Source organism: Exophiala bonariae (assembly GCF_035927105.1).
Source record: "Exophiala bonariae strain CCFEE 5792 chromosome Unknown scaffold_1, whole genome shotgun sequence".
Taxonomy (NCBI): domain Eukaryota; kingdom Fungi; phylum Ascomycota; class Eurotiomycetes; order Chaetothyriales; family Herpotrichiellaceae; genus Exophiala; species Exophiala bonariae.
This window is the reverse complement of record NW_027042476.1, coordinates 480,336-505,804: the sequence shown is the minus strand read 5'-3', so window position 1 is coordinate 505,804 and position 25,469 is coordinate 480,336. Positions and strand designations below refer to the sequence as shown.

Genomic DNA, 25,469 nt, shown 5'->3' with positions numbered 1-25,469 from the left:
TCGTGTATGGTTCAAACCCTCTGAAAATGGCATGTGCAGAAGTCGCACAGAACACTCCCTCAATCCCAACCGCCCACGATGCCGATGCCGATGCCGACGCCCTCAAGCTTGCGTCAATGGGCTATCAGCAAGATCTGAAGCGCAACTTCTCGCTCTGGTCCGTGCTCGGAGTGGCATTTTCACTGACAAACTCCTGGTTCGGCGTCTCCGCCTCAATGGTCACCGGCATCAACTCTGGCGGACCAGTCCTCCTAATTTATGGCATCCTGCTCATTGCGCTGATCACCTCTTGCGCCGCAATCTCGCTGAGTGAGCTCGTGTCTATGATGCCCAACGCGGCAGGACAATCCTTCTGGGCTGCAGAGCTGGCACCTTCACGATATGCCAAGTTTGCAGGCTATTCAACTGGCTGCTTTGCTTGGGTGGGTAGCCTTTTCACTACTTCGAGTGTTGCGCTGGCTATGGCTACCGCCATTGTTGGACTTTATCAACTTACTCATGCTGTCTTTGAAGTTAAGGCTTGGCATGTGATTGTTGTGTATCAGGGTAAGTCCGTCATCTTGGAGGCCCGTTCGCACTTGGATTTGGTTCGCTGTACATAGACGATCCCCTTGCCCAGCAGATCGATCATGCAATCGAAAGTTTCTTATCAAGAGATTTACTCATATCTGCCGATTACCCATAGCTCTCAACGCTGTCTCATTTTTGTTCAATATATATGACAAGGTCTTGCCGACAATCGCAAAAGCGACACTCTATATTTCACTTCTGTCGTTCGCCATCCTTCTGATCACAGTCCCGAGCTTCGCACCAAGTCATAACTCGCCGAAATTCGTCTTTGCGACATTCATCAATAACACCGGATGGCAGAACAACGGTGTTGCGTTCATCATCGGCCTGATGAATCCGGAATGGGCATTCGCATGTCTCGACTGTGCGACACACTTGGCCGAGGAGGTCCACGACCAGAAAAGACGATTCCTTTTGCCATCTGCTGCACCGTCGCGATCGGCTTCTGCACAGCATGGCCGTTTGCTATTGGGATGATGTTCAGTATCCAAGACCTCGAGAGTGTGACCTTCACCGCTACTGGTGTACCAATCATCGAGATCTTTCGTCAAGCAACTAGCAACACTGGTGCTTGCCTTCTGGAAAGTCTGATCATCTTGACTGGAATTGGCTGCCTCATCGCCTGCCACACATGGCAGAGCCGCCTTTGCTGGAGCTTTGCGAGAGATGCCGGCTTACCTGGACATAGATGGCTGAGGCAGGTCCATCCTACCCTGGGAGTGCCCTTAATGGCTCATCTCGCCAGTTGTGTCTTGGTTGCGCTCGTTGGACTACTCTACTCTGCCAGCACAGCTGCCTTCAGTTCGTAAGTTCAACACTACACATACTTTCCATCCCATTTCCACATTACTGACTGGCCTAAAATAGTACTGTAACGGCGTGTATCGTCCTGCTTTACGTTTCATATTCGATCCCGGTGATCGCACTACTGATGCGTGGCCGCAGCAGAGTCCAGCATGGGCCCTTCTGGCTCGGCAACAAACCTGGCTTCATCGCGAATCTTGTCCTCCTCACATGGACCGGCTTCATCATCGTTGTTTACAGCTTTCCCACGACTATGCCTGCCACACCCGGATCGATGAATTACGTCTCGGCGCTATACCTGGCCTTAGTGCTTGCCATGTCTCTTGATTGGTTTGTTCGTGCGAGGTGGGAATTTCGGGGCCATTTAAAAGCAGAGGCAAAATCAGGCGGTGATGTTGCGATGATCGGCATGCGAGCTGAGTCGTCTTCAGGCTGTGTTCTGACTGGAGAAGCTGCTGGTCATCGGTCTGCTGGTGGTAACTTGGCGCAAACCAACGACAATGAGGCGCCATAGCTTCGTTGAAGACGCCAGAGCTACAAAGACCTAGAGCTGGTGGGAAAAATGTAATAGATTAGAAAAGTGCTAAGCGTACAACCTAATACGCACAAGTAAGCAATTCACCCGGAAATTGTCACTGAGGTCTCTCTAGGCTGAACTAGAGGGGTTATCGACAAACAAACCATTCAGCCTAACTAATCACGTACCCATGGCGTACCCGCTGATCATAAAAGATCAGCGGTTGTAGTCTCCCGGGCCGTTCCTGATCTGATGGTTTGAGGCAGGTGAGTGCGCCGTTTCAGACATGATTCCACCCAATCGGAATTTCTACAACCTAGATCCTCAGGTTAGAGAGTTTCGACCAGGCCATATCTCGTATTGGATCTCATGCCCATCCTTCAATGCATGATATATGGAGTGAGAGATATCACCCGTTTAGTACAGTTGCTCCAATGCCTCAATTGCACGGTTTTGGACTACTCTCCCTCGGGCTGGAGTTGAAACCATTCGTGCATGCTCCAAAGTCTATTCAACGAGCTGCCTTGACAATGATACAAGCCACAACCCCTTGAAACGACTTTAAGACCACTTTGGGGGCCTGGTGTATGGCAGATGGGCAAGTGACATTCCCATCTTCCTGGCATCGCATCTGGCCCCCAGGACTTGTACGGTAAGGCTAACAAGTCCACATCCCAGAGAAGATTTATATCATGTAGCAGGATCTCCAATGCCTCCTGCTAATGATGCTCACCTGCCCATATCCCTCAGAGGCATAGCCTTCGACGATGAGCACTTACAATAATGACGCAAGCTACTATCATCTTGAGGCCGGGAATAGGAAGGGTGCATCTGGCTACGCATTGCTTCCCCTCAATACGGGACATGACGACGTCGACAAGTCGCCAGCAAACCCAAGGGCGACGAGATATACAGAATCGACTTACAGATTATGGCAAGCAGCGCCCAAAGACCTCAACCAATCGAAAACGGAAATGATCAACTCTGAGCTCCTCCAGCAAGACTTCGACTCAGACCGCAAACCTGAGATGCGAGAATCCGAGGGCAATGTTGATGAGAATGTCAAGCGCAAATTCTCAGGCTGGAAAGTCGGTGCCACTGCTGGCGCTTGCACGTCAATCGCTGCACTTGCCGTCAATGTTGCAGTCCTTGTATGGATGAGCCAGCACCCGGCTGTCAGTAGCAGAGGGACAAGACAAGGTCACGTTGAGATCTACTCAGGGAGCTGCAAGAAAGTCAAGGAGATGAATTTATGGGTGCATTTCGGCATCAACGCAGTCTCCAGCATCTTGCTCAGCGCTTCCAATTTCAGTATGCAAGTGCTCTCCGCGCCAAAGCGCCATGAATTGGATCGCGCGCACACCAAGGGTAAATATCTTGACATTGGTGTCCAGAGTCTGCGGAACTTGTCAAGTATCTCACCATGGAGGAGCTCGCTGTGGTGGGTCCTGTGTCTCAGTTCTATACCTCTTCACCTCCTTTACAATTCGGCTTTCTACTCTTCACTATCAGCCAGGAGCTATATCGCCTTTGCCATGACGCCTGATTGGCAGTCATTCACTGCTAACCAAGGCTTGCCGCAGTACAATTACTACGAATTCAACGACTTACATGCAGGTGCAAGGTACCTTGAGAACCTAACCCAGCACCCCGATGCTCTTGAATATCTCAAGCCCGCTGATTGTCTGAACCTCTATGCTCAAACGATTGTGACAGGCAGGTCAAATCTCGTTCTGATCACAAATGATGAGCAAGAGGGTTCTCGAAATTCTTCCCTGCTGGACTACGTCTTTTATGAGTTTGACGAAGCAGTCACGAGAAGCGGCTCGAACTATCATCCTTATGAGTGGTATGTTTTCATCCTCCAGATCTCGGGATTTCCTCTAATTGCACCCCAGGATATGTGGAAAGTCACCACGAATGTCTCGATACTTGAATATTCCCGATTCGGGAGAAGGCTGCAATGCGAAGGTTTCTAAGCTCAAAAATCAGATCGAGCAGTGGACCCCTTGGGATCACAACATCGACCACTGCTTGAGTGAGCGTATTGAACATGAACTCTGCCGGTTTATTGGCGACACGAAGATCCTGATGGTGGTCATTGTGTGCAATGCAATCAAAATCCTGTGTATGTTGATCGTCGCATTTGGTCTGGGCAAGCGCCCACCACTTATTACAGTGGGTGACGCTATCAGCTCCTTCCTTCGGCAACCTGACGTGACGACAAAAGGGTGTGGCCTACTCAGCAGGAAGGATGTCAGTTCCCTATGTGCAGAACCCAAGAAACCCGAGGCTATTGTCAGTGCGCAGCGAGCAGAGATAGACAACGGAACACGGGCTTCATCCCAGATTCTTACCTGGTCCAGAGCTGCCAGTCACAAGCGTTGGAAGGTGACCATTGGATGCATCCTGCTTGCTGTACTGGTCGTTCTCGTCTTCTTTGGTATTGGCTATGGTGTCGTTTCGGGCTATGCCGGTGAATCCATCACGTCGATCGGTTTTGGAAAGACGCAGCCTGCAGCCATCGTTACCAGTTGGCCCATTTCCAATACCCTCTTCACGGCACTCGTTGCCAACATTCCGCAACTGATTTTTTCCTTCCTATATGTCAATCTTAACAGCTTGGTCACATGCATGTGGCTGGCCAGCGAATGGAACGATTTCTCTCTGGAGCGCAAATCTCTTCGAGTAAGCTTGCCACGCGCAGAACAGCGAAGCACATATTTTCTCCAGCTACCATATCGCGTTGGTGTCCCGCTCATCATCGTATCTTCCCTGATGCACTGGCTCATTTCCGAGTCGCTGTTCCTAGCAATTGTGGAAATAGTCGACTGGGAGGGCGGCCTAAGCAAAATCGATATCATTTCGTTGGGCTTCTCTTTGCAACCGATGCTAATTGTCATGGTAACAGCCGTGGGACTCTGCGTGGGCACGATAGCGCTGGGTCGGACCCGCAAGCTGAAGGGAGAAGGCTTCATGCCAGTGGCGAGTAGCTGCTCCCTTGCGATAGCAGCAGCCTGCCACGCGCCAGCTGGTGATGAGAAGGCCTATCTTACTGCTGTGATGTGGGGTGCGGTAGCGGCTGAGAAGCATGTGCCTGAGAACTGTTACTCAAGTTACCCAGCCGAGCGAAACAGTATCGGCCATTGTTCATTCACTAGTCGAAATGTAGAGCAGATACAGGAAGGCAGATTGTACGCTTAATCGATTCGTGTTGGGTGCCATTTCTCCCAGCGTCATATTTATGACTACCTAGAAATATAGGCCCGACTGACCTCTATCTTCTCTCTGAAAGACCATGGCTTTCACAGCAGTGTAGCTTATCATTATCGCGAAGGAGAGAAGTATGAGTTCACATCTATGGGAGAGGTAGACCAAGCGTCTGGACAGCCTTCCCCGCAAGGCTGCGATTGGGGCTTTTAGGGGCTATTGGAATAAGCGGCATTATTTCTGACCTAGTATGGTTAGATCGTGGCATGATCTAAAACAAGCCAGCCGGAATGCAGCGATCATCAAGCTCCCGACCGAGAAAAAAGTTGCCCGCCCCAGTTCGTGTCTACGCTGGTGCTGCTATCAATGATTCGCCTTTAGTTACTCCTCGTCCTGCGTCCTCCTTGCGTGCACTTCACAGCACACATCTAAAGCCCGCTGGCAATATGAGTGCCTCACGTGCCTTGAGAGCCTCATCCAGGCTTCTCAGAAACAATCCGGCCTCTGCGCGGTCTTCAATTTCCCAGCAATGGCTTTGCCGTCGATGCGCGTCGACTTCGGTCCTCAGTAATTACTCCGGTGGCCCGAGGTCACAGACAGCACAATGGACACTGGACCGTCGGTGGCAGCAGCGAAGAGGTGCTGCTGGTGCTGCGGCTGCAATGTGAGTCTAGCCTGCAATGGTACTGCGGAATAATGCTGAATGATTGATGTTGTAGGCTCGAAGAAGCGTCCGATCCAGATTCGCTTGCCCAGGAGACCATCCTTGAGAACATGTCTTCGGAGGAGGCTCGTCGACTTTCCATGGTCAGGAACATCGGTATTGCAGTCAGTCGGACCAACAATCTTACACTGTGAATCTTTCCATTGACCGCTTTCAGGCACACATTGACTCCGGCAAAACGACCGCAACGGAACGAGTCCTCTTCTACACTGGCCGTATCAACGCCATCCACGAAGTTCGAGGCAAGGATGCTGTTGGAGCTAAGATGGACTCCATGGAACTGGAAAGAGAAAAGGGTATTACCATCCAGTCTGCAGCCACATTTTGTGACTGGGTCAAGAAAGAGAACGGGGAAGACAAGAAATATCACATCAATTTGATTGACACGCCTGGCCATATTGACTTCACCATTGAAGTAGAGCGGGCTCTACGAGTACTCGACGGAGCCGTCATGATTCTATGCGCTGTTTCTGGCGTGCAGAGTCAGACCATTACCGTGGATCGTCAAATGCGAAGGTATAATGTTCCTCGAATCACATTCATCAACAAGATGGACAGGATGGGTGCCAACCCTTTCAAGGCTATTGAGCAGATCAACTACAAATTGAAGATTGCTGCAGCCGCTGTACAAGTCCCAGTCGGTACCGAAGACGATATCCGTGGACTCGTTGACTTGGTCACCATGAAGACCTATTACGCTGAGGGCGAACGTGGCGAGATCATCATTACGAAGGACGAAATACCGGCCGAAGTCCAAGACCTTGTTAAGGAACGCCGTGCCAAGCTCATCGAGACAGTTGCTGACGTCGATGAGGAGATGGCAAATATGTTTTTGGACGAGATTGAGCCGACCACAGAGCAACTGAGAGCTGCAATTCGACGTGCTACTATCTCACGTAAATTCACACCAGTATTTATGGGATCTGCTCTAGCGGATAAATTTATCCAGCCTATGCTTGATGGAGTCTGCGACTATCTACCCAATCCCGGTGAGGTCGAAAACATGGCATTGGATACACGAAAAAAGGAAGCGCCGGTCAAACTCATCCCTTACAACTCGCTCCCTTTCGTCGGCCTGGCTTTCAAATTGGAAGAATCTAACTTTGGACAACTGACATATATCCGGGTCTACCAAGGCGCTCTGAAAAAGGGCAGTAACGTCTTCAATGCTCGAACAGACAAGAGGGTCAAGATCCCACGTATCGTTCGTATGCATTCTAATGAAATGGAGGATGTGACGGAAGTAGGCGCTGGTGAGATTTGCGCCGTCTTTGGTGTTGAATGTGCATCTGGAGACACTTTCACTGATGGTCAACTTGGATACACCATGACCAGCATGTACGTCCCCGAACCGGTTATCTCGCTCAGCATCAAACCCAGGAACAACAAAGACTTGCAGAACTTTTCGAAAGCAATTGCTCGTTTCCAACGAGAAGACCCAACATTCCGTGTCCATTTCGACACGGAAAGCGAGCAAACGATTATTTCCGGTATGGGTGAATTGCACCTCGAGGTCTATGTCGAACGCATGCGACGAGAGTATAAAGTCGAGTGCGATACTGGCCCGCCGCAGGTTGCTTACCGTGAGACAATTACCAAACGCACGGAATTCAACCATCTCCTCAAGAAACAAACCGGCGGTGCTGGTGATTATGCTCGTGTCGCTGGATGGATGGACACCACGGGAAATTTGGAAGGGAATCGATTCGAAGAGCAAGTCATTGGCGGCTCAATTTCCGAAAAGTTTTTGTTTGCTTGTGAAAAGGGTTTCCACTTGTCCTGCGAGAAAGGCCCTCTCATCGGTCACAAAGTCCTCGGTGCTCACATGGTTATCAACGATGGTGCCACACATATGACCGACTCAAGCGAAATGTCTTTCAAGAACGCCACGCAACAGGCTTTCCGTAACGCCTTCATGCAAGCCGATCCTGCTGTTCTCGAACCACTTATGAAAGTCGTTGTCACCGCTCCCACCGAGTTTCAGGGCAACGTTGTAGGCATGATGCAGAAGCGCAATGCCGTGATCAATGACACGGATGTTGGCGTGGATGATTTCACTGCTTATGCCGATGTCAGTCTCAACGGTATGTTTGGTTTTAGCAGCAACTTGCGTGCTATGACACAAGGTAAAGGTGAATTCAGCATGGAGTTCAGCCACTATGAACGTGCGCCTCCACAGTTGCAAAAGGAGCTGGTTCAGAAGTACCTCAAAGCTCAGGCTGACAGGAACAAGAAATAAGCTGTGGGCAACATTGTGGAGGTTCTGCGCCGCCTGCTTCTTCGGAGACAGGGCTCGATGGTGGTGCTTTGCAACCAGAGCCTCATAAAGGACGAAGCCACCTGACGCTTTTCTGGCAATCAGTGTCACACTTACTGCTCTCGACACACGATCCCGCTTGCTACATACCCTATGGCGAGCAATCATCAGCGCCCCAGAACTACGAGAAGTCGTGCGATATGTGGGGTGTGTCTCATCATTAGCTCTGCACACCTTCTCTACGAGGCTTCTGGGCTCAAAGTCCCGAATCCGAACACCGGAGCATCACAGCATTATTAACAGGCACCTATTATATTTTGGCCTCCCATCAGTCAGCATGCCATGCATTGCAGAAAACAGGGATAACTTCCAGCTCAGCTGGAGGGCCAAATACCATCTTCAAGACCATTCACTTCTAACGACTTGTGTTATATATCGAGAAAAAACTCCTCTCTTACTCTATTGCCTTCTAATGAGCATGATAGCATCTCTTTCGAGATGTGCAGCGGTTCCATCTGGGCTGATAATACCTTTGAGCATTCGGAAGGAGATGCAATATTCTTGTAAGAAAAGCTACAGGGGATATAATGGCGAATAGAGCACTGAGGGTTTGAACATGCAAGAAAGCAAAAACCCCTGGAGACCTGTATATATGTTTATATACATCTTATTGTGTGTGTAGATGGACAATGCGATATATAAAATCGAAGACTCAAGAGGAGTTAAGTCTTGATCATCGGATAAAAGTATTGCATGTAAGCATTGTATGCGCCAAATACTTTACTCACAAGCACGCGGGTTGTTTTTTTCGGTGGTTTCGGTGGCGAGCCTTCCTTCTCGACGTCATACAGCCTTTCGATTGCATATTGCATATGTTCTCGGGTTATGGGTGCCATGATTAATCTATCAAACTATACCATACTTGAGACCCGAACTTCAACTGACTACAATTGCTACTAAGTAAAGGCGTCTCTAGGACTTGAACATCTGAATCTGAATTTGAACCTGAACGCAATTATACCATCAACGTCGAGCTTCATCCTTGGCTCTTATATTTACTTCATCGCCATTTTAGAGAGAATAAAATAGATACCATGGATTCCGCGTCACCACCAGCACCACCATCGCAACCCGCTGTAAACGCAACGCCATCACCAACACAAAGAGAAGTGACGTCCCTACCACCCGAAGCGATCGCGCTCGCGAGCAAATTCTTCGACGCAGCGCGACACGGGCAGATGGATCTCTTCGAGCAAGGCCTGCCCGCCGGCCTTCCCGCGAACCTAACGAACGACAAGGGCGATTCACTGGTACGTACGTGCGTGTTTGACTCAAAACCCAAGTTGAAATGCTTGATATGATACTGTCTCGGTCGCTGACGCTAACCCTTACCCCGTCTCCGGTTGTCACAGCTCATGCTCGCCGCGTACCACGGGCACGCGGCACTGGTGTCGCTACTGCTTCAGCACGGCGCGGATCCGAACCGCTGTAACGACCGGGGCCAATCGCCGCTGGCGGGGGTGGTGTTCAAGAACGAACGCGACGTCATCGCCGTGTTGTTGGAACACGGCGCCGATCCGCTGGTCGGGATGCCGAGTGCCCTGGAGGCTACGAGGGTGAGTGAGTTTGGATGGTGATTGTTATTATTTTCGGTGTTACTCTTTTACTCTATTTTTGGCCGACGCTTTGAATTCGGGTTGTTACTTAGCTGACTTTGGCTCCTGTGGCTCGTGTAGGTGTTCAGGCAGGAGGAGTATGAGGCGTTGTTTAAGGAGCAGATTGAGAAGTTGAGGAACGGGGTGGGTGAGCGGAGTGGTTGAGGTTGGTGGGTGAGTGGGCTTGAAGATGATGCAGAGGGAAAGGATACACGATTAAATGTATAAATACTTATAATGAAGAAAAATGTGTTTCGAATGTTTTGTCCTCTTGGATTGTCATGTCTCTATCTAATCGGATCATCTGAAATCATTCTTCCTCATTCGTATATCATACATGATCATTACACATATCATTGCTCGTCAAGGAGACTGTAAACGTGAAAAGGTCTGGAACTGGAAGACCATAGAACCGACGCCACCAACACCATGCTCGCTGTTTGTTTTAAAAGAACACTATCTCTCCAAGTCTTTCTTCGTCGTTCATTGATAAGCATGGCTCGGTTCCTGGCTATATCTCTGTGCCTGCATGGCCTTGTGCGAAGGCACCTTCAGAGTTGAGACTTGGACTCTTGGATGACAGCCTTCACACCAGTCGTACTTGCGTTGCTGGATCATGTGCATTTGATGACACCATTCAGCGACTGGAGATGTGGGCTGTAGAGAGGTGGCTGAAGATGTCCGTGAAGATGAGTTGGACGATGGTGGGGAAGATTTGGAGCGATCGTTGCGGTCTGTTTTCGGTCGCTCGACGCCTTGGCGTAGGGAGCGCTCGTAGTCGGCGTAGTACCGTTGTTGGGTTTGTTGTTGAGACCTGTTGGACATTTTGGTGACAACTATATTAACTAGAGATTGAAGAATGGTTTCGAGGAAGAGAGTGTTCCTTTGGTTGTCGAAGAAGTAGAATTCTGTTGTTGATGGCCTGTAATAATATGCCTGAGTGGTACAATTTTGAACACCGGAGCTGGCAGGCTTATGACGAAATTCGTGTTTGAGTGCAAATATCACGCTGAATAAGTGATCTTATGCACGGAATCCGATGGATGCGGGATAAATTTTTCGATGGCCGGGGGATCCGGACACGAATAGATAGACTCGATCTGGGGTGATGACGAAGACTTGGGAAGGAGGAGAAGGAGAACAGGTGATCTATCGGTATATAGATCTTCCAGTCGAGAAAGATGGCCAATATGTGAAGAGTGTGGAAATGCACAGCAAGTTCGACTGGTAGGCAAAGATTGAACACCACAGGAGCCTTGTTTCTGGTTCTTGTCGAGATCGAGAAGTGATCAGCCGATGGTCGGGGACTTACCTCGATAGATATGTTTCTCTTTTGTGGTTCTATGTTACAATTTCGACACGCGTTATCGTGCTCGTGCTCGTCTCGGGTGGATACAAACATCAATGCAGGGTGAGATATCTCATCAGGTAAAACACCGTACGGGGCACACGAACGATGTTTGTTGGTGCGTTTAGAATGGGAGGTTAGACCATAACCGACCAACCAACCTACCAACATATGCAACGTTCCCTTTGATGCGAGGAAGCAGAACCCGAGATGGAGCAGAAGAGACATTGGGCGGGCCACCCTCTGGCCAGTCAAGCTAGGCATTCATGATCATGGTTGAGGCATGTATTCGTCGGCGTGTGATTCAATAAGCTGAAGCTTAGGAGAGAACCGTGTCAGCTCGCCATCAAAGGGCTTAGAAGAAGCCACAACCGTCGCCATGTGGTCTTGGTCCTTAACGCACAGGCAAAAAGCTTGGTGAGAACCAGTGAAATTTTCACCGAAGTTGAACGAAGAACCTGGATTGGGGCGATAAGAAGAATCGAAATGGGGTCAGCCCGAGGACCCAGAAGGACCCAGAATCACTTTGGGAAAGAGTTTGGTTTGAGGCGTTGGTGGACGTTGTTGATGCCTGAGGCTGTGCCTGAGAGGCGCTTCCAGTGATACCCTCCTCGCCTATCCACCCCCTAAACCGCTCAACTGTCGGTGGGATTCCAGGTCTTAGACATGTGTGGGTGCTCAAACCCTATCAGCGCTATTTTTGGCTCTAGTTACATTACACTCCGTACTCGTACGCTCCAATGTGACCCGGAGCAGATAATCCGGCTAAATCGCGGCATCATTTTGGTGAGATATCTTCTTCCTCGAGTCAATCACTCAGTCTTCAGGGATCTTTAATTCTTAACAGATTGTATACCGATGAGATGAGTCATCATACCAGATCCCCATACCCCAAGGGCATTAATTGAGATAAGGTGAGAATCATGAGACCCTCCTACCTGGAGAGCAAACTTCCCTCTCCCCGAAAAATCGGTACATATACCGCGCGGGGTCTCTGAAAGAATACACGGGAAGATATTCGACACACTGAACTCCACATGAAGGGTTATGCCTATAACAGAGGAGCATGTAGTCCTTTGAGATCCCCTCGCAGGTAGTATCCAGGGCCAAACAATAGCCGATTGGCAAAACCCCGCAAACATACATCCTCGGGGCGATGAGGTTGTTGATGCGGGGAGAGCACACGCGGTACCGGACATAGAGACCTGACTACGAAGTATAGAAGGTCAATACATCGAAATCGAAATGTTCAGGGTTTCTTTTTCCACAAGCGGCATCTGCGTGTCGACACCTTAGCTGTTGAACTCTTGACTGTCCCCATGGCGACCACCAATGGTGTCAATGGCACCCATAATGCACTGGTGTCTGTTGATGAGCTGACCTCACAAGATTATGACTTCATTGTCGTCGGTGGTGGTACTGCTGGCCTTGTGATTGCCGCACGTCTCACGGAGGATCCAAATATCACTGTCGCAGTACTCGAAGCTGGACAGAATCGAATGGAAGATAAGAATGTCTCCACGCCATCTCTATACCCAACGATGGTCAGAACATGAGTGCTTTGGTTGTTCTAAGCTTCACTGACGGTCTATCTAGATCGGTCGTCCCGAATATGATTGGTGTATGACTAGCATTCCTCAGCCCAATGCCGGCAACAAAGTCTACTCAATGCCACGAGGAAAGCTACTCGGAGGCTCCTCTGGGATCAATTACCTCATGGTCGTCCGTCCCAGCGCCGGTGATCTTGAGTGAGTCTGACCCAATCAACAAGGATCCATTATAGGGCAGCTAATTCCTTGGAAGTGGATGGAATTCGATGCCCGGGATCAGTGGCTGGGACTTCAAGTCTATGGTTCCCTACTTTCGGAAATATCACAGAATTGATCGAACCGAGTCAAGCGCAAAGAAGCCTTCATTCATGCCAGCTGCCGAATCTGAGGAGTACTACAGTAAGGATGGACCTATCCACAGCAGTTTCAACGAGTGGTACATGCCCCTTGAGGAAGACTTTGCAAATGCTGCATATGAGATAACTCCAGGAGAACGACTCAAGTCAGCCTATCAAGGCGACCATCATGGCTTTTACTCCAGTCTTGGTGCTGTCAATCGTTCGGATGATTATGGTAAGCGATCGTACGCTGCCACAGGTTACCTCCGACCCAACCTAGGACGACCAAATCTCAAAGTTTTGACAGAAGCACAAGCTACGAGAATCATTCTAGATGGGACAACTGCTAAAGGGGTCGAGTTTGTCCATGGAGAGAAGAAGCACCGGGTAGAAGCCAAGCGAGAAGTTATCCTGTCTGCGGGCGTTATCCAAAGCCCACAGCTGCTCGAACTTTCTGGAATTGGTGATCCCGAAGTGTTAAGAAATGCTGGCGTGGATCTCGTTGTCGAAAACAAAGGCGTTGGTGCAAACTTCCAAGATCATGTGCTCGGTGGTATTTTGTTCGACCTCAAACCAGGTATTGAGTCGATGGACGCTCTGCATGACGAGGTTTTTTTGACCTCGCAACAAGAAGTATATGAGAAGACTCTTGGAGGGCTCTTCTCTTCGCCAGGAATGGCCATGGGGTTTGTATCTTACAGTCAGACCGTCACTCCGGAAGAACTTGGAGCCACCATCAAAGAAATCAAGGAAAAGTCATTGGCAAAGACCGAGTTCGAGAAGGCTCAAGAAAAGGTAAGTCCATAGCTAATGTCATGAGAACAAAGATGACATGACGGCTGCTGATCCGCCATGCTCTTCTCCGTATACAGGTGATCGTCGACCAACTGCGAAACCCAAACTTCAGCAACCTCCAAACATTCTGCATTCCCTGCCGCCTCGACGTCGCGAAAGGATCTGACCAAACGCAGTTCTTCGGAGCCCCACCGAAGGGAAAGCAACAGGTCTCGCTCTTGATCTGCCTCGAACACCCGTTATCCCGCGGGACGGTGCACATCAAAAGCTCCGACCCGCTCGCTGCGCCCGAGATCGACCCAGGCTACTTCCGCAACGACATCGACGCCAAGATCCTCGCCGCCGGCATCAAATGGATTGACCAGGTCGCAAAGCACCCGTTGGTGGCCAAGTCCCTCGATACCAGGGAACTGCCGCCCCAAGATGCGAGTCTCGAGAGCGAGGCGGATCGGATCGAATACGTCAAGAACCATGTTTCTACGCAGTATCATTTGATTGGGACTTGTGCGATGGGAGAGGTCGTGGATAATGATTTGAGGGTCAAGGGCGTCAAGGGCTTACGGGTCGTGGATGCGAGTGTTTTCCCGGGCCATATTTCGGGGTATGTGTGGATTGGTCTTGATGTTCTTGTTTGCTAACAGAATCCTAGAAACATCATGGCTACGACGTACGCTGTCGCGGAAAAGGGTGCTGATTTGATTAAGAAGGACATTGGGTGACATTGAAGTCAGACTTTGATAGTGCTCGAGATGCTGCTCGTGTTTTCTTCCTCACTCTTTGGGGGTAACGCGGTATTTGGACATGCAGCATAGACTTGTCGCCGCCTTCTACTGGGTCACAGTCTACCATTCTCGATGGATGTAAAGATGGTGAACAGGGGCAATTTCTGTTTCGCACAGCCATATCTCGCCGCTTTCAAGAGTCTTAGGTCATACGGGTCATTCCGCCTCAGACCGTGTTTCCCTACTTACCTAGATACCTACCTAGATGTAAGAACTGACCACTAAGCACCGCTCAGAAATCTGACACAAGGCTGGCATGCTCCATCATTCGTGGAAATCATCCTTACGATTATCATCAAGTCCTTGCCACTTCAGATTCTCACCAGCTATTTGGAACTGGTCATCAACCAATGGATACCTATCTCAGCATTTTGTCATGGCAGGGTAGGCCACCACCCCGAAGCGGAAAACAGGTTCGTATTCGTGGTCGGCGAGCACACCTTCCTTCCCAGAAGCATGCCTCACGGTAGTTGAAATCCAGTCGTCTGATTATTGCTTGGAGGCTTCAAAGGTTGCACAAGCCACCCGCAACGAAGGCAATTCATTGTTGGTTGCCAAGATGCGCTAAGCATGTTTTCGGACTAGTCGATTGCGTGATTGTATGGATTTCAATCCTGGACTCGGAGCAGGCATGGCGGTCATGGAATCAAAATGGAGGGATCAATTTTACCAAGATACCCCTCCACCCGACCTCTGCTGATGCAATGGAGATGGAGGGCCATCCCACTTGATTGATGATGTGCCGGCCGCCATGACCCTCCGCCCAGTGGCTGCATTTTGGGTGCAGGTTCTTCCGAGGGAGATGCCAGAAAAGATTTGTCGTGCTCGCCGTCCTCCTTTTGCTCATCCATACAAATAAATTCTCTCCCCCACGTATCAAGCTTCTGCACTTGCTATTCAGTCCATCAACTCATCTCTGTGCCTCTCCTATACTTGTATCGACAGAAACGAGCACTCTCATCAATCACGAAAAATGGCTACTCGTCCTGAACCGTGAGTTGCTTCCTTTCCATCCTCGTCCACGTGGTGGCAGCGATGGTTTTTCGAACTCGTCGCTCGCTCGCTCGCCCGCAGGAGGATCACTCTTGGCACAGATCATTGCTGACGATTCGGTGAAAACAGCCTCCGCCTCGGCAGCGTCGCCCCCAACTTCAAGGCAGATACCACCAAAGGCCCCATCGACTTCCATGAGTTCATTGGCGACGGATGGGTCGTCCTCTTCTCGCACCCTGAAGATTATACACCAGTCTGCACCACCGAGTTGGGTGCATTTGCAAAATTGGAGCCGGAGTTCAAGAAACGAGGTGTCAAGTTGATTGGTCTGTCTGCAAACACCATTGAGAGCCATGGAGGATGGATCAAAGATATCAACGAGATCAGTGGCAGCGATTTGCAATTCCCAATCATTGGAGACAAGCAGAGGCAGGTTGCACTCCTATATGACATGCTTGACCACCAAGATGCCACCAACGTCGATTCCAAGGGAATTGCCTTCACCATTCGATCAGTCTTCGTGATTGATCCCAGCAAGAAGATCCGAACCATCCTATCCTACCCCGCTTCAACTGGCCGAAACTCGGCTGAAGTGCTCAGAATTGTCGACTCCCTTCAGACAGGTGACAAGTGGAAGGTCACCACTCCCATCAACTGGGTTCCCGGTGACGATGTCATTGTTGCGCCTCCCGTCAAGACCGAGGACGCCCAGAAGATATGGCCTGATATGAAAATCATCAGACCATACCTACGAACAACTCCGCTTCCCAAGGAGAAGACCTCTGCTGCTTAGGAGATGGTCCCCGACAGCCGGGACAGTGGCGTCAAGAACTTTAGCTGAGCTTGCTTCATTTTAAGTCATGAGAATGGCCTAGTGGAACTAATACCCCGCGAATCAAGAAATAGTAAACAATACCTATCCTTTTTCCCAATTCCAAACTAAATTAGTCAAGTACCACTCCAAGCGGTTGGCGGCGCGTATTGTCGCACGCGGGGCGCTTGATGGAAACAGATTGGTTCTCGTTTAGTCTGGTACCTTGGGATGCACCACACGAGGCTGCAAGCGGTGGTCAAGGACGCCTGTAGCATAAACGAGTTTCCAAGATGATTTGAAAGGAAAAAGGTACCGCAGCATGGCGTAGAGACGTGACTTGGTCTAGGTATCCTTGAACCCTGTCCCAATGACTGGTTCTGATTGCATCGTCTATCAACAGCCGGCTTGGCATGGATCTGGCCACAGAACTTCAAGTGACCGACTCTATCTAGACCATGCACGGTCAAAGTTGCTACACAGAAAATACTTAATCAACCCTTCCTGTCGTCCAACGTGTGATACAGATCGGACCTCGTTCTCGTTGCTCTTCTCTTGGATCGTAGATGCAAGGCTCGCAGGTCGGGATTTTTGACGACTGTTTGACGTCCCTTCGTCATTGACTCCCCTATTTTCTGACGCCCGCCAAAGTCACACGGATCATCACCCACTCATCCACAAAACCCGGCGTCGTTCCGAGACAACTTCTTTGTCCCCTCGGTAAGTCTTGATGACCTTTCTATTTTGCATAGCCCGGTGCCTTGGTCGGAGGTATTGCCAACCAGGCCACTGGCCGCGTACTGTGCTTGATCCCCTCTCTTTTGGTGGTGTTTCCCCCTGGATGTCGGTACCTATCTGAAGATAAGACCATGTCAACATGCCATGGGTTGAAGAATTGTCAATCTTTACAACTCTGTCATGGTGTGGTCGTTCTATTCGAGTCCTTGAACGTATCAGAGGAACTACTACTGGGGCGATCTAGCTGACCATGATGGTTAGATTTCGACGCAAAAGCTCGACTGCCAAGGAGGATTCACAGGCCGGTCAAAGTGCTAGTAGTGGCTCTCGTTTTGTGGGTTCACATCTTGACCCGCCATCTCCTGAGGAACAGAATTGGCCACCTACTCCTCCCTTGACTGCTGAAGGACAACGAAAGTCCAGCCTCAACAGTCTGGTCTCTATCTGGTCCAATCCTTCCTCATCTATCTGGTCCAATCCTTCCTCATCTTTGGTGGTTGAGACAAAACCGACGGCCATCAAATCACGGCACATTCCAATTGACATATCAAAGTATCAATCGGCATCCTTACCAACATATGAATCGTTTCAAGAGCATGCTACGAAAACTACGAACTCGACACGACTACCGCGCTATGTGCCCATCATAATCCCAGAATTTGCACAACCATTCGCCCAACCGTCCCGGTCTGACAAAGACACCGCCTGCAACATCTCACCTGTCTCACCTCGAACTCGGCCAAGTGAGAGCAAACTTGACGACACCTCGGATGAAAAGAGGGCCAGTTCAAGCCCGGCCTCGTCTGAGTTCGATGTAAATGCATTTCCCTTCCCGAATAATTCAAAGGCAACAATGAACAACAGCCAAGTGAGCCTAGTCGCTTCCGAGGCAAGTAATGAAGGTGCCGATAATTTCAACGTGCCCGTCCGCAAGCCCAATGGCAGCGGCAGTGGAAATATTGGTATATCACCCGGAGTCCCACCTCCTGGGGCAGCTCCATCCAATCTGTCAAATTTAGTTTGCAATGTTCACAGGACCACTGGTGAGGAACCTCATGCACTGGTGGGTGCCACCACCACGATTTTGGGAGATAAGCTGTATGTTTTTGGTGGACGACTGCACTCAAGGACGAGACCACAACTGACCTCGGATCTGTTTGAGCTGGATTTGATCAAAAGACACTGGGTCAAAATCGACGCGATCGGTGATGTTCCTCCCCCACGCTATTTTCACAGCGTGTGTGCCCTGGGTGATATGAAATTGGTATGTTACGGTGGGATGTCTCCAGCCATTCATAGCCGAAACGGCACGAGTGGACAAGCCGATGCCCAGCCTGAAGTGGTGGTCATGTCTGATATACATGTCTTTGACGTATCGACGCGTACGTGGACCTTGATTGCGACTTCAGATAACCCTCAAGGACGATATGCCCATTGTGCCGCAATCCTTCCCTCTTCGGCAGCGTTCACCTCGGCAAATGCCCCGCTTTCCGCCATTCAACATAATCCACCTTCATCAGATCCTCATTCCGGCACATTGGGTGTGCAGCTGGATGGAAGCGGCGGTGCGGAGATGATTGTGGTCGGTGGCCAGGACAGCAATAATAATTATATCGAGCAAATCAGCGTTTTCAACCTCCGAAGTCTGAAATGGACCAACACCACATCGTGGGATCGCAAATGTGGAGCGTATAAAAGTATGGTGGCACCGATGCCTGGAATCTCGGCTGAATTGATAGGTCGGGGTATTCCACTCAATGATTCACAATCTCAGAGAATGAGCTCGAGGCCCGGAACCTCGATGTTGATTTATTCGAACTACAATTTTCTGGACGTCAAGTTGGAATTGCAGATTCGAATGCCTGATGGTTCCATGCTGGAGAAGCCAATGACTGGCTCAGTATCCCCGCCCGGTCTTCGATTTCCAAACGGAGGAATAATTGATGGGCATTTCGTTGTTAGTGGGACATATCTCACGTCGTCAAAACACGAATATGCGTTATGGGCGCTCGACCTCAAAACTCTTACTTGGGCACGAATTGATACCAACGGGTCTATATTTTCGCAGGGCAGTTGGAATCGAGGAATTTTGTGGAATCGCAGGAATACATTTGTCATTCTAGGCCATCGAAAACGGAGTCTTGTGGACGACTATAACCATCGACGAATCAATTTCAGTCATGTTTGTATGGTTGAACTCGAAGCATTCGGACTTTATGACAACCCACGAAAACTCTCACCAACTTCTGGATACGTGTCAGCCTCCTCGCCTGCGGTGCCGACATCGCTTCAGTCATCTTTACCAAGTCAGTCAGCTGGCGGTCGACCTTTTAGTACCATGGCCGAACAGCTCGGACAGGCAGCACTGAGCTTGAGCGAACTTGCCGATATGGAAATTGTGGCCTTGGGTGGTGAAAAGATCCCCTGTAATTCTTACCTCCTTTCTCGACGATGGGGGCCGTTCTTCAATCAGTTACTGCTTGAATCAGCCACTACGCATGAAAGTGCCAGTATGTCGGACGCTGCCACGCTGCGACCCAATGCTAGGATGCAAGCGAGTCGGAATTCATCAGTGACCATTACCCCGAGCGCGGCGAATGGTCTTGTACCATCGACTGCTGGTGGGAGCGGGGATAGCATATTAGATCCGCAGAGATCTCTCAGTCGGTCCACTACAAGAACACTAGTCGAACTACCAAACCCGACTTCGGTACCGGCCTCAAGCCGGCCACGGTCGCTTTATCTGCCACATATGGCACCGACCATTCAGCTTCTACTCCAATATCTGTACACTTCGGCTCTCCCCCCTGCCGGGTCGAATTTGTGTACACCACACACCTTGTGTTCCCTTCTACAGATGGCGCGACCATATCAGGTTGATGGCTTGATCGAAGCAACCGTGGAGCGACTACACGAAGTCCTGGACGGGCGTAATTCGGCCGCGGTATTCAACGCGGCAGCGATGGCGGCAGGCGGAGGGCGTGGGCTGGGAGGTGCTGTGGGCGGGACCCTTGCAGCTCTAGGTCGACGGGAGAGCGAATCCACCACCGTTGGAGACCAGAGCCTCGCCTCCAAATCGTCAGGGTTGGGCTCCGGATCAACCCAGGAAGAGATGAGGAAACGCGGACACCAGAAATCGAGTTCGGTGGATTCCGCATCGACTGCGACGTCGGTCTCGACGTCGACGGACATTTCCAATACAGACAACGAGGCATCACCGAAAGATGACAATGCTGATCCGAACGCAAGGGGAGGGGAGACACGTGAGAAGTGGTCGGGGGATCTGAGCTCTGTCATCGGACTTCAAAAACGAGGATTGAGGGGTCTTATGGAGGGACGAAGGCTTCGAGAACGAGCCAACACAGGAGGCGCGGGTGATCAACAACAACAGCAGCAGCAGCAGCAGCAGCAGCAGAACTTTGTCACCGCTTGACGTTGGTAATAATGGACAGAGGCCCTTGGATACCTAGGCAATGGCTCTGGTCTAGAAAGAAAACATAGCAGCATGTAGTTAGTTTATGACAAACACAGTACTCTCAGTCCATATTGGCGGTGTACCATTTTCGGTGATCATATTGAGACGGCCGGACTCTATGTGATTGCGAGTCCGGCATGTGGTGCGTTGCACGGCGGTTTAGCTGTTGACGGAGATTGCAAAGGAGGTCATTGTCAAAACTTGAAAAAACATGTGATGGATGTGCCTCGGCATCTTGTCCTTCAGCCCCGTCAGGGCCCAAGCCATCATCTGACCCTCCAAGCCACGAATAAGAAGGCCGACAATAAGACTTCAAACCTCTGGCGGCGTCATCAGCCAACAACCAACTCCGGGGACTCCATCTTCTGCGGAGGAGCGTGACCTTGTTCCCAGCCTTTAACCGTGAGGGCCCATCGGTTCCTGAGTCCTGGCCAACAGCGCATGTTAGATTACCTCTGCATTTATTTGTCCATGCCGGAGTTTGGAGTCCCACGGTCGGTCTGTGCGATGTATTCTGGCATGTGAAAGTCACCACCGCGGAATGACCAGTCCTTCCATCCATCCTTCCTTCTTCTCCCTCTACCACCATTGTCATTCTTCCCTCTTGCATTATTTTCTCTAGACATTTCTGTCCTGTGATATTACTTCATTTCTTTTCCTGTCATCGATACCCATCATAGATTGCTATCCGCTCTTGTATTACTGAGCCTTGACAGTGCCCAATCATCACCATGTCCAAGACCTTCTCATCCGCCGATGTGGCCACACACAACAAGGCCAATAACCTCTACGTCATTGTAGACGAAGATGTATACGATTTGACGACGTTTCAAGACGAACATCCAGGTGAGTTGCTATTGTTCCCGCCGTTTCCGAGTATATTTGTACTTACCAAACCTACAGGTGGAAAAAAGAGTAAGCGATCCGCACCCTCCGACGACACACTTGACCCTCGAGACCTCTTCTAACACACCCCCAAAGTCCTCCAGCGGGTCGCAGGCAAAGATGCTTCGAAGCAATTCTGGAAATACCACAATGAATCCATCCTCAAAAAGTACAAGGCCAAGCTGCTGGTTGGCTCCTTAGACTCGAAGAAGGCTGCAGCACCACCAACTCCTCCAGCTACACCTCCCCCACAGGAGAAGAAACAAAAGGTGGTGCCGCAAGCCGAGTCCGGTACCGTTGCTCCTGCACCTGGTCCTGCTGCCCAAGAGGAGGCCGAAGCCCTGGATGCATATGGTTCACTCATTCCATTCGCCGACCCAAACTGGTATCAAGGTGTAAGTCTTCCCTCTCCTATGGTGGCTGGTGTTTTTGGCTGATCACAAGGCCAGTACCACTCGCCCTACTTCAACGAGACACACGCGGCTCTACGGGCTGAAGTACGGGAATGGGTCGAGACCGAGATCGAGCCTTACGTCACCGAGTGGGACGAGGGAAAGAACGTGCCGGAAAAGATCTACAAACAAATGGGTGAACGAGGCTATCTCGCAGGCTTGCTGGGTGTCGAATATCCCAAACATCTAGTCAAGAATGCCGTCAAGAGCGTGCCCGCTGACAAATGGGATCTCTTCCACGAGCTGTTGATTACCGACGAGATCTCTCGCTGTGGCTCTGGAGGTCTCGTCTGGAATTTAATCGGTGGTTACGGTATCGGCTGCCCTCCTCTGGTGAAATATGGAAACAAGAAGCTCGTGGAGCGGATTCTTCCCGATATCTTGTCTGGTGACAAGCGGATATGTCTGGCCATCACTGAGCCCGATGCCGGTTCAGATGTTGCCAATCTGACTTGTGAAGCCAAGCTCAGCGAGGATGGAAAGCATTATATCGGTAAGTTAAACACACTTTGGCCCTTTGCTCGTCAGCTCACATTTGCGCTATAGTGAACGGCGAAAAGAAGTGGATCACCAACGGTATCTGGAGTGACTACTTCACCACAGCCGTGCGGACAGGTGGCCCAGGAATGGGTGGCATCAGTTTGCTCTTGATCGAGCGAAGTGAAGGTGTTAGCACCAGGCGCATGGACTGCCAGGGTGTCTGGAGCAGTGGTACCACTTACATCACATTCGAAGACGTCAAGGTGCCTGTTGAGAACGTTCTCGGAAAGCCCAACAAAGGTTTCCAAGGTATGAGAGAATCTTCCTACCGTGTCTTGTACTACGCTAACATTGCAATAGTCATCATGACCAACTTCAACCATGAGCGCATTGGAATCATCATCCAATGTACTCGCTTTTCACGCGTCTGCTACGAAGAGTCGGTCAAATATGCATCCAAGAGAAAGACATTCGGCAAGAAATTGATCGACCATCCCGTCATAAGGATGAAGTTGGCACACATGGCACGCCAAATCGAGGCCACTTCGGCATGGCTAGAGAACGTCGTCTACCAATGTCAGAAGATGAACGACACGGAAGCGATGTTAAGGCTTGGAGGTGCGATTGCCGGCCTCAAGGCGCAGGCCACTACGACCTTTGAGTTCTGCACCAAAGAGGCGGCGCAGATCTTCGGTGGTCTGGCTTACTCGAGAGGTGGCCAGGGCGCAAAGGTCGAACGACTGTATCGTGATACTCTGGCGTACAAGATTCCTGGGGGTAGCGAGGAAATCATGCTGGATCTCAGTATTCGTCAGAGTTTGAAGGTGCATAAGGCTTTGGGTATGAAGCTGTAAAAAATATTGAGGTTCGGATAGCCTGGGACTAGGCATATATAAATACTATATTCGTTCGAGTCAAAGATCGCGGATGACAATATATCAAGTTCTGCCTACGATCAATCGTTTGCCTATCATGCTGACACATGATCACTTTTGGCACTTGAACGGCATTTCTCGGTCCATGGTCAAAAGTTCGCTGAGGGCAGTGCTTGAATGATGTGTGGCCGTGTGGAGAAACGAACTGACAGAGTCCGTCCTTCTCAATGGCCGAGTTTCAGGCGTGCCTTAATCCTGCAGCAGATTTTTCTGGAAAAGCTTGCGGGATGCGGATGCTTATGCTTGCGGCTAGGGACTTTGCAAGCATTGGAACCGTGCGACCAACTAGTAATCCTGGTCAATGCTTGACGCATCATGCAGGTACGTCACTAACTCACAGTTTTTCCCTCAATCAACTCAACAGACTTTCTTTCTCTCTCGCTCAGGGTCCTGCTTCCTCTGCAGTGGCCATGCGAATGCAACCAGCTGGGAATAGGTCCGACAGCTCTTTGAAGTCTGTGAGGCTTGTGCTTGTCATGGACCCGCCGATTGGCGATGTCCTCCCCCCATCATCCAACGGTACTGTAGGTCTCTCCACCATGATGTCTGAAGCCATTTCCGCCACCTGTAAGAGCGGTTAAAGACTTCTGCATTTGCTCAATTCCATGGTTTCTCTTCTTAGAAATTCCCATTCCCATTGCCCTGTATCAATTGTAGTACCAGTGTGTTCTATTTCCTTGCTCTGCTATCAGCACATATACACAGTCGTTACATACACAACACACTTTACACAACCACGATGCGTGCCTCACAAATCCTCGCCCTCGCGGCTGCCCTCCCCACCACGCTCGCCGCATACAAAGGCTTCAACTACGGCGCGACCGGTCGCGACCAAGCCGCCTTCGAAGGCGAGTTCAATGCGGCCAAAAACCTCGCCGGCTCCAGCTACACATCCGCCCGTCTGTATACCATGATCCAGGACGGGACCACCAACACACCCATCTCAGCCATCCCTGCCGCCATCAGCACCAAGACGTCTCTGCTGCTCGGTTTGTGGGCTTCGGCCGGTGACGCTCAGTTCGCCAACGAGATTGCTGCTCTCAAGGCGGCGGTTGCGCAGTATGGCTCCGCTTTTACCGACTTGATTGCCGGAATTAGTGTTGGCTCGGAGGATATTTATCGCATTACTCCTATTGGCGTGTCGAACAATGCCGGTCTTGGTGTCGGACCGGAGACCATCATTAATTATATCGGCCAGGTTCGGGCGGTCGTTGGTGACAAGCCCATCGGCCATGTCGACACCTACAACGTCTGGACCAACTCTAGCCAGAACGCTTTGATTGCGGCGGTCGATTGGATCGGAGTCGACGCCTATCCTTACTACGAGACCACCAAGGACAACACTATCGAAAACGCAAACGCAACGTTCTGGGATGACTACGACGTGACCGTCGCCGCCAGCCAAGGAAAGCCGGTTTGGATCACTGAAACCGGTTGGCCTGTGTCCGGAGCAGCCTCTGGCAAGGCAGTGGCCTCAGTCGACAATGCAAAGACATACTACGACGACGTGGCTTGCCATGCCTTCGCCAACAACATCAACACCTGGTGGTATATTCTTCAGGATACCGGTGCCAGCCCAAGCTTTGGCCTGGTCGGTGCTGGCACTCCCCCTCCCACCACTCCTCTTTACAGCCTTGCCTGCTAGATACTCAATTGTCTAGATGATGTTAGATGGTTGTCGCATATAAGATATGATTGATGAACAACTTAAGCATTTGATGCTGGAAAATAATTTGAGATAGAGATCAGCTTAGACGTTCAAGGGATTTGCATGAAATGTACACATATCTGGTCATTGAATAATAGAGAGGCTATACTGAATATTGATATACTTCTGTCATTGACATACAGAACCTTCCACAATGTACTCTGTTTGCCGGCCATCGGTTGTTTCCAATCTCATGGTTTTCCTCACGTCATGTTCGCAGAAAAAAGTGCATCTTAGAGCAGCAGGATTTATTGCCCCCACGTAGTATGATTCTAGCGCCGCCTTTGCCACAAGTGAATCGGCGATCACGTGCCAAGCCACATCACTTCCGCATTGGGCGTAAACAAAAACAGATCAGCCCCGATCAGATCACTGTTGTTCCGCCGCCTCTAATATCCGTCTACTCCTCCACATTCTCGTGATCGCTTCGGTCCCAAGTGAT

The 25,469-nt window shown here is 50.4% G+C and overlaps 9 protein-coding genes across 9 annotated transcripts; all 9 read left to right on the top strand.

Moving 5' to 3' along the window:
- Positions 1 to 26: 26 nt before the first annotated feature.
- Positions 27 to 1,888, top strand: LTR84_000177 (uncharacterized protein; the record flags this gene model as incomplete). Its single annotated transcript, XM_064843808.1, has 4 exons — positions 27 to 546; positions 686 to 1,001; positions 1,055 to 1,375; positions 1,438 to 1,888. The coding sequence occupies 4 exons, from the start codon at positions 27 to 29 to the stop codon at positions 1,886 to 1,888; spliced, it is 1,608 nt and encodes a 535-aa protein (XP_064711668.1).
- A 770-nt stretch (positions 1,889 to 2,658) lies between these two features.
- On the top strand, positions 2,659 to 5,095 carry LTR84_000176 (uncharacterized protein; the record flags this gene model as incomplete). The annotated part of the gene is made up of 2 exons (XM_064843807.1): positions 2,659 to 3,740; positions 3,790 to 5,095. The coding sequence occupies 2 exons, from the start codon at positions 2,659 to 2,661 to the stop codon at positions 5,093 to 5,095; spliced, it is 2,388 nt and encodes a 795-aa protein (XP_064711667.1).
- A 452-nt stretch (positions 5,096 to 5,547) lies between these two features.
- Positions 5,548 to 8,064, top strand: MEF1 (Elongation factor G, mitochondrial; the record flags this gene model as incomplete). The annotated part of the gene is made up of 3 exons (XM_064843806.1): positions 5,548 to 5,765; positions 5,821 to 5,929; positions 5,983 to 8,064. 3 exons carry the CDS (start codon positions 5,548 to 5,550, stop codon positions 8,062 to 8,064), a joined length of 2,409 nt encoding a protein of 802 aa, XP_064711666.1.
- Positions 8,065 to 9,176: 1,112 nt separating this feature from the next.
- On the top strand, positions 9,177 to 9,719 carry LTR84_000174 (uncharacterized protein; the record flags this gene model as incomplete). Its single annotated transcript, XM_064843805.1, has 2 exons — positions 9,177 to 9,392; positions 9,495 to 9,719. The coding sequence occupies 2 exons, from the start codon at positions 9,177 to 9,179 to the stop codon at positions 9,717 to 9,719; spliced, it is 441 nt and encodes a 146-aa protein (XP_064711665.1).
- A 2,685-nt stretch (positions 9,720 to 12,404) lies between these two features.
- LTR84_000173 (uncharacterized protein) lies at positions 12,405 to 14,487 on the top strand (the record flags this gene model as incomplete). Its single annotated transcript, XM_064843804.1, has 5 exons — positions 12,405 to 12,629; positions 12,682 to 12,833; positions 12,889 to 13,768; positions 13,846 to 14,369; positions 14,418 to 14,487. 5 exons carry the CDS (start codon positions 12,405 to 12,407, stop codon positions 14,485 to 14,487), a joined length of 1,851 nt encoding a protein of 616 aa, XP_064711664.1.
- Positions 14,488 to 15,523: 1,036 nt separating this feature from the next.
- LTR84_000172 (uncharacterized protein) lies at positions 15,524 to 16,336 on the top strand (the record flags this gene model as incomplete). Its single annotated transcript, XM_064843803.1, has 2 exons — positions 15,524 to 15,543; positions 15,673 to 16,336. 2 exons carry the CDS (start codon positions 15,524 to 15,526, stop codon positions 16,334 to 16,336), a joined length of 684 nt encoding a protein of 227 aa, XP_064711663.1.
- Positions 16,337 to 17,342: 1,006 nt separating this feature from the next.
- Positions 17,343 to 20,525, top strand: LTR84_000171 (uncharacterized protein; the record flags this gene model as incomplete). Its single annotated transcript, XM_064843802.1, has 1 exon — positions 17,343 to 20,525. The coding sequence occupies one exon, from the start codon at positions 17,343 to 17,345 to the stop codon at positions 20,523 to 20,525; it is 3,183 nt and encodes a 1,060-aa protein (XP_064711662.1).
- A 773-nt stretch (positions 20,526 to 21,298) lies between these two features.
- Positions 21,299 to 23,238, top strand: LTR84_000170 (uncharacterized protein; the record flags this gene model as incomplete). The annotated part of the gene is made up of 6 exons (XM_064843801.1): positions 21,299 to 21,413; positions 21,471 to 21,482; positions 21,549 to 21,847; positions 21,902 to 22,397; positions 22,451 to 22,693; positions 22,745 to 23,238. 6 exons carry the CDS (start codon positions 21,299 to 21,301, stop codon positions 23,236 to 23,238), a joined length of 1,659 nt encoding a protein of 552 aa, XP_064711661.1.
- An 820-nt stretch (positions 23,239 to 24,058) lies between these two features.
- On the top strand, positions 24,059 to 24,964 carry LTR84_000169 (uncharacterized protein; the record flags this gene model as incomplete). The annotated part of the gene is made up of 1 exon (XM_064843800.1): positions 24,059 to 24,964. The coding sequence occupies one exon, from the start codon at positions 24,059 to 24,061 to the stop codon at positions 24,962 to 24,964; it is 906 nt and encodes a 301-aa protein (XP_064711660.1).
- Between the last annotated feature and the right edge of the window lie 505 nt (positions 24,965 to 25,469).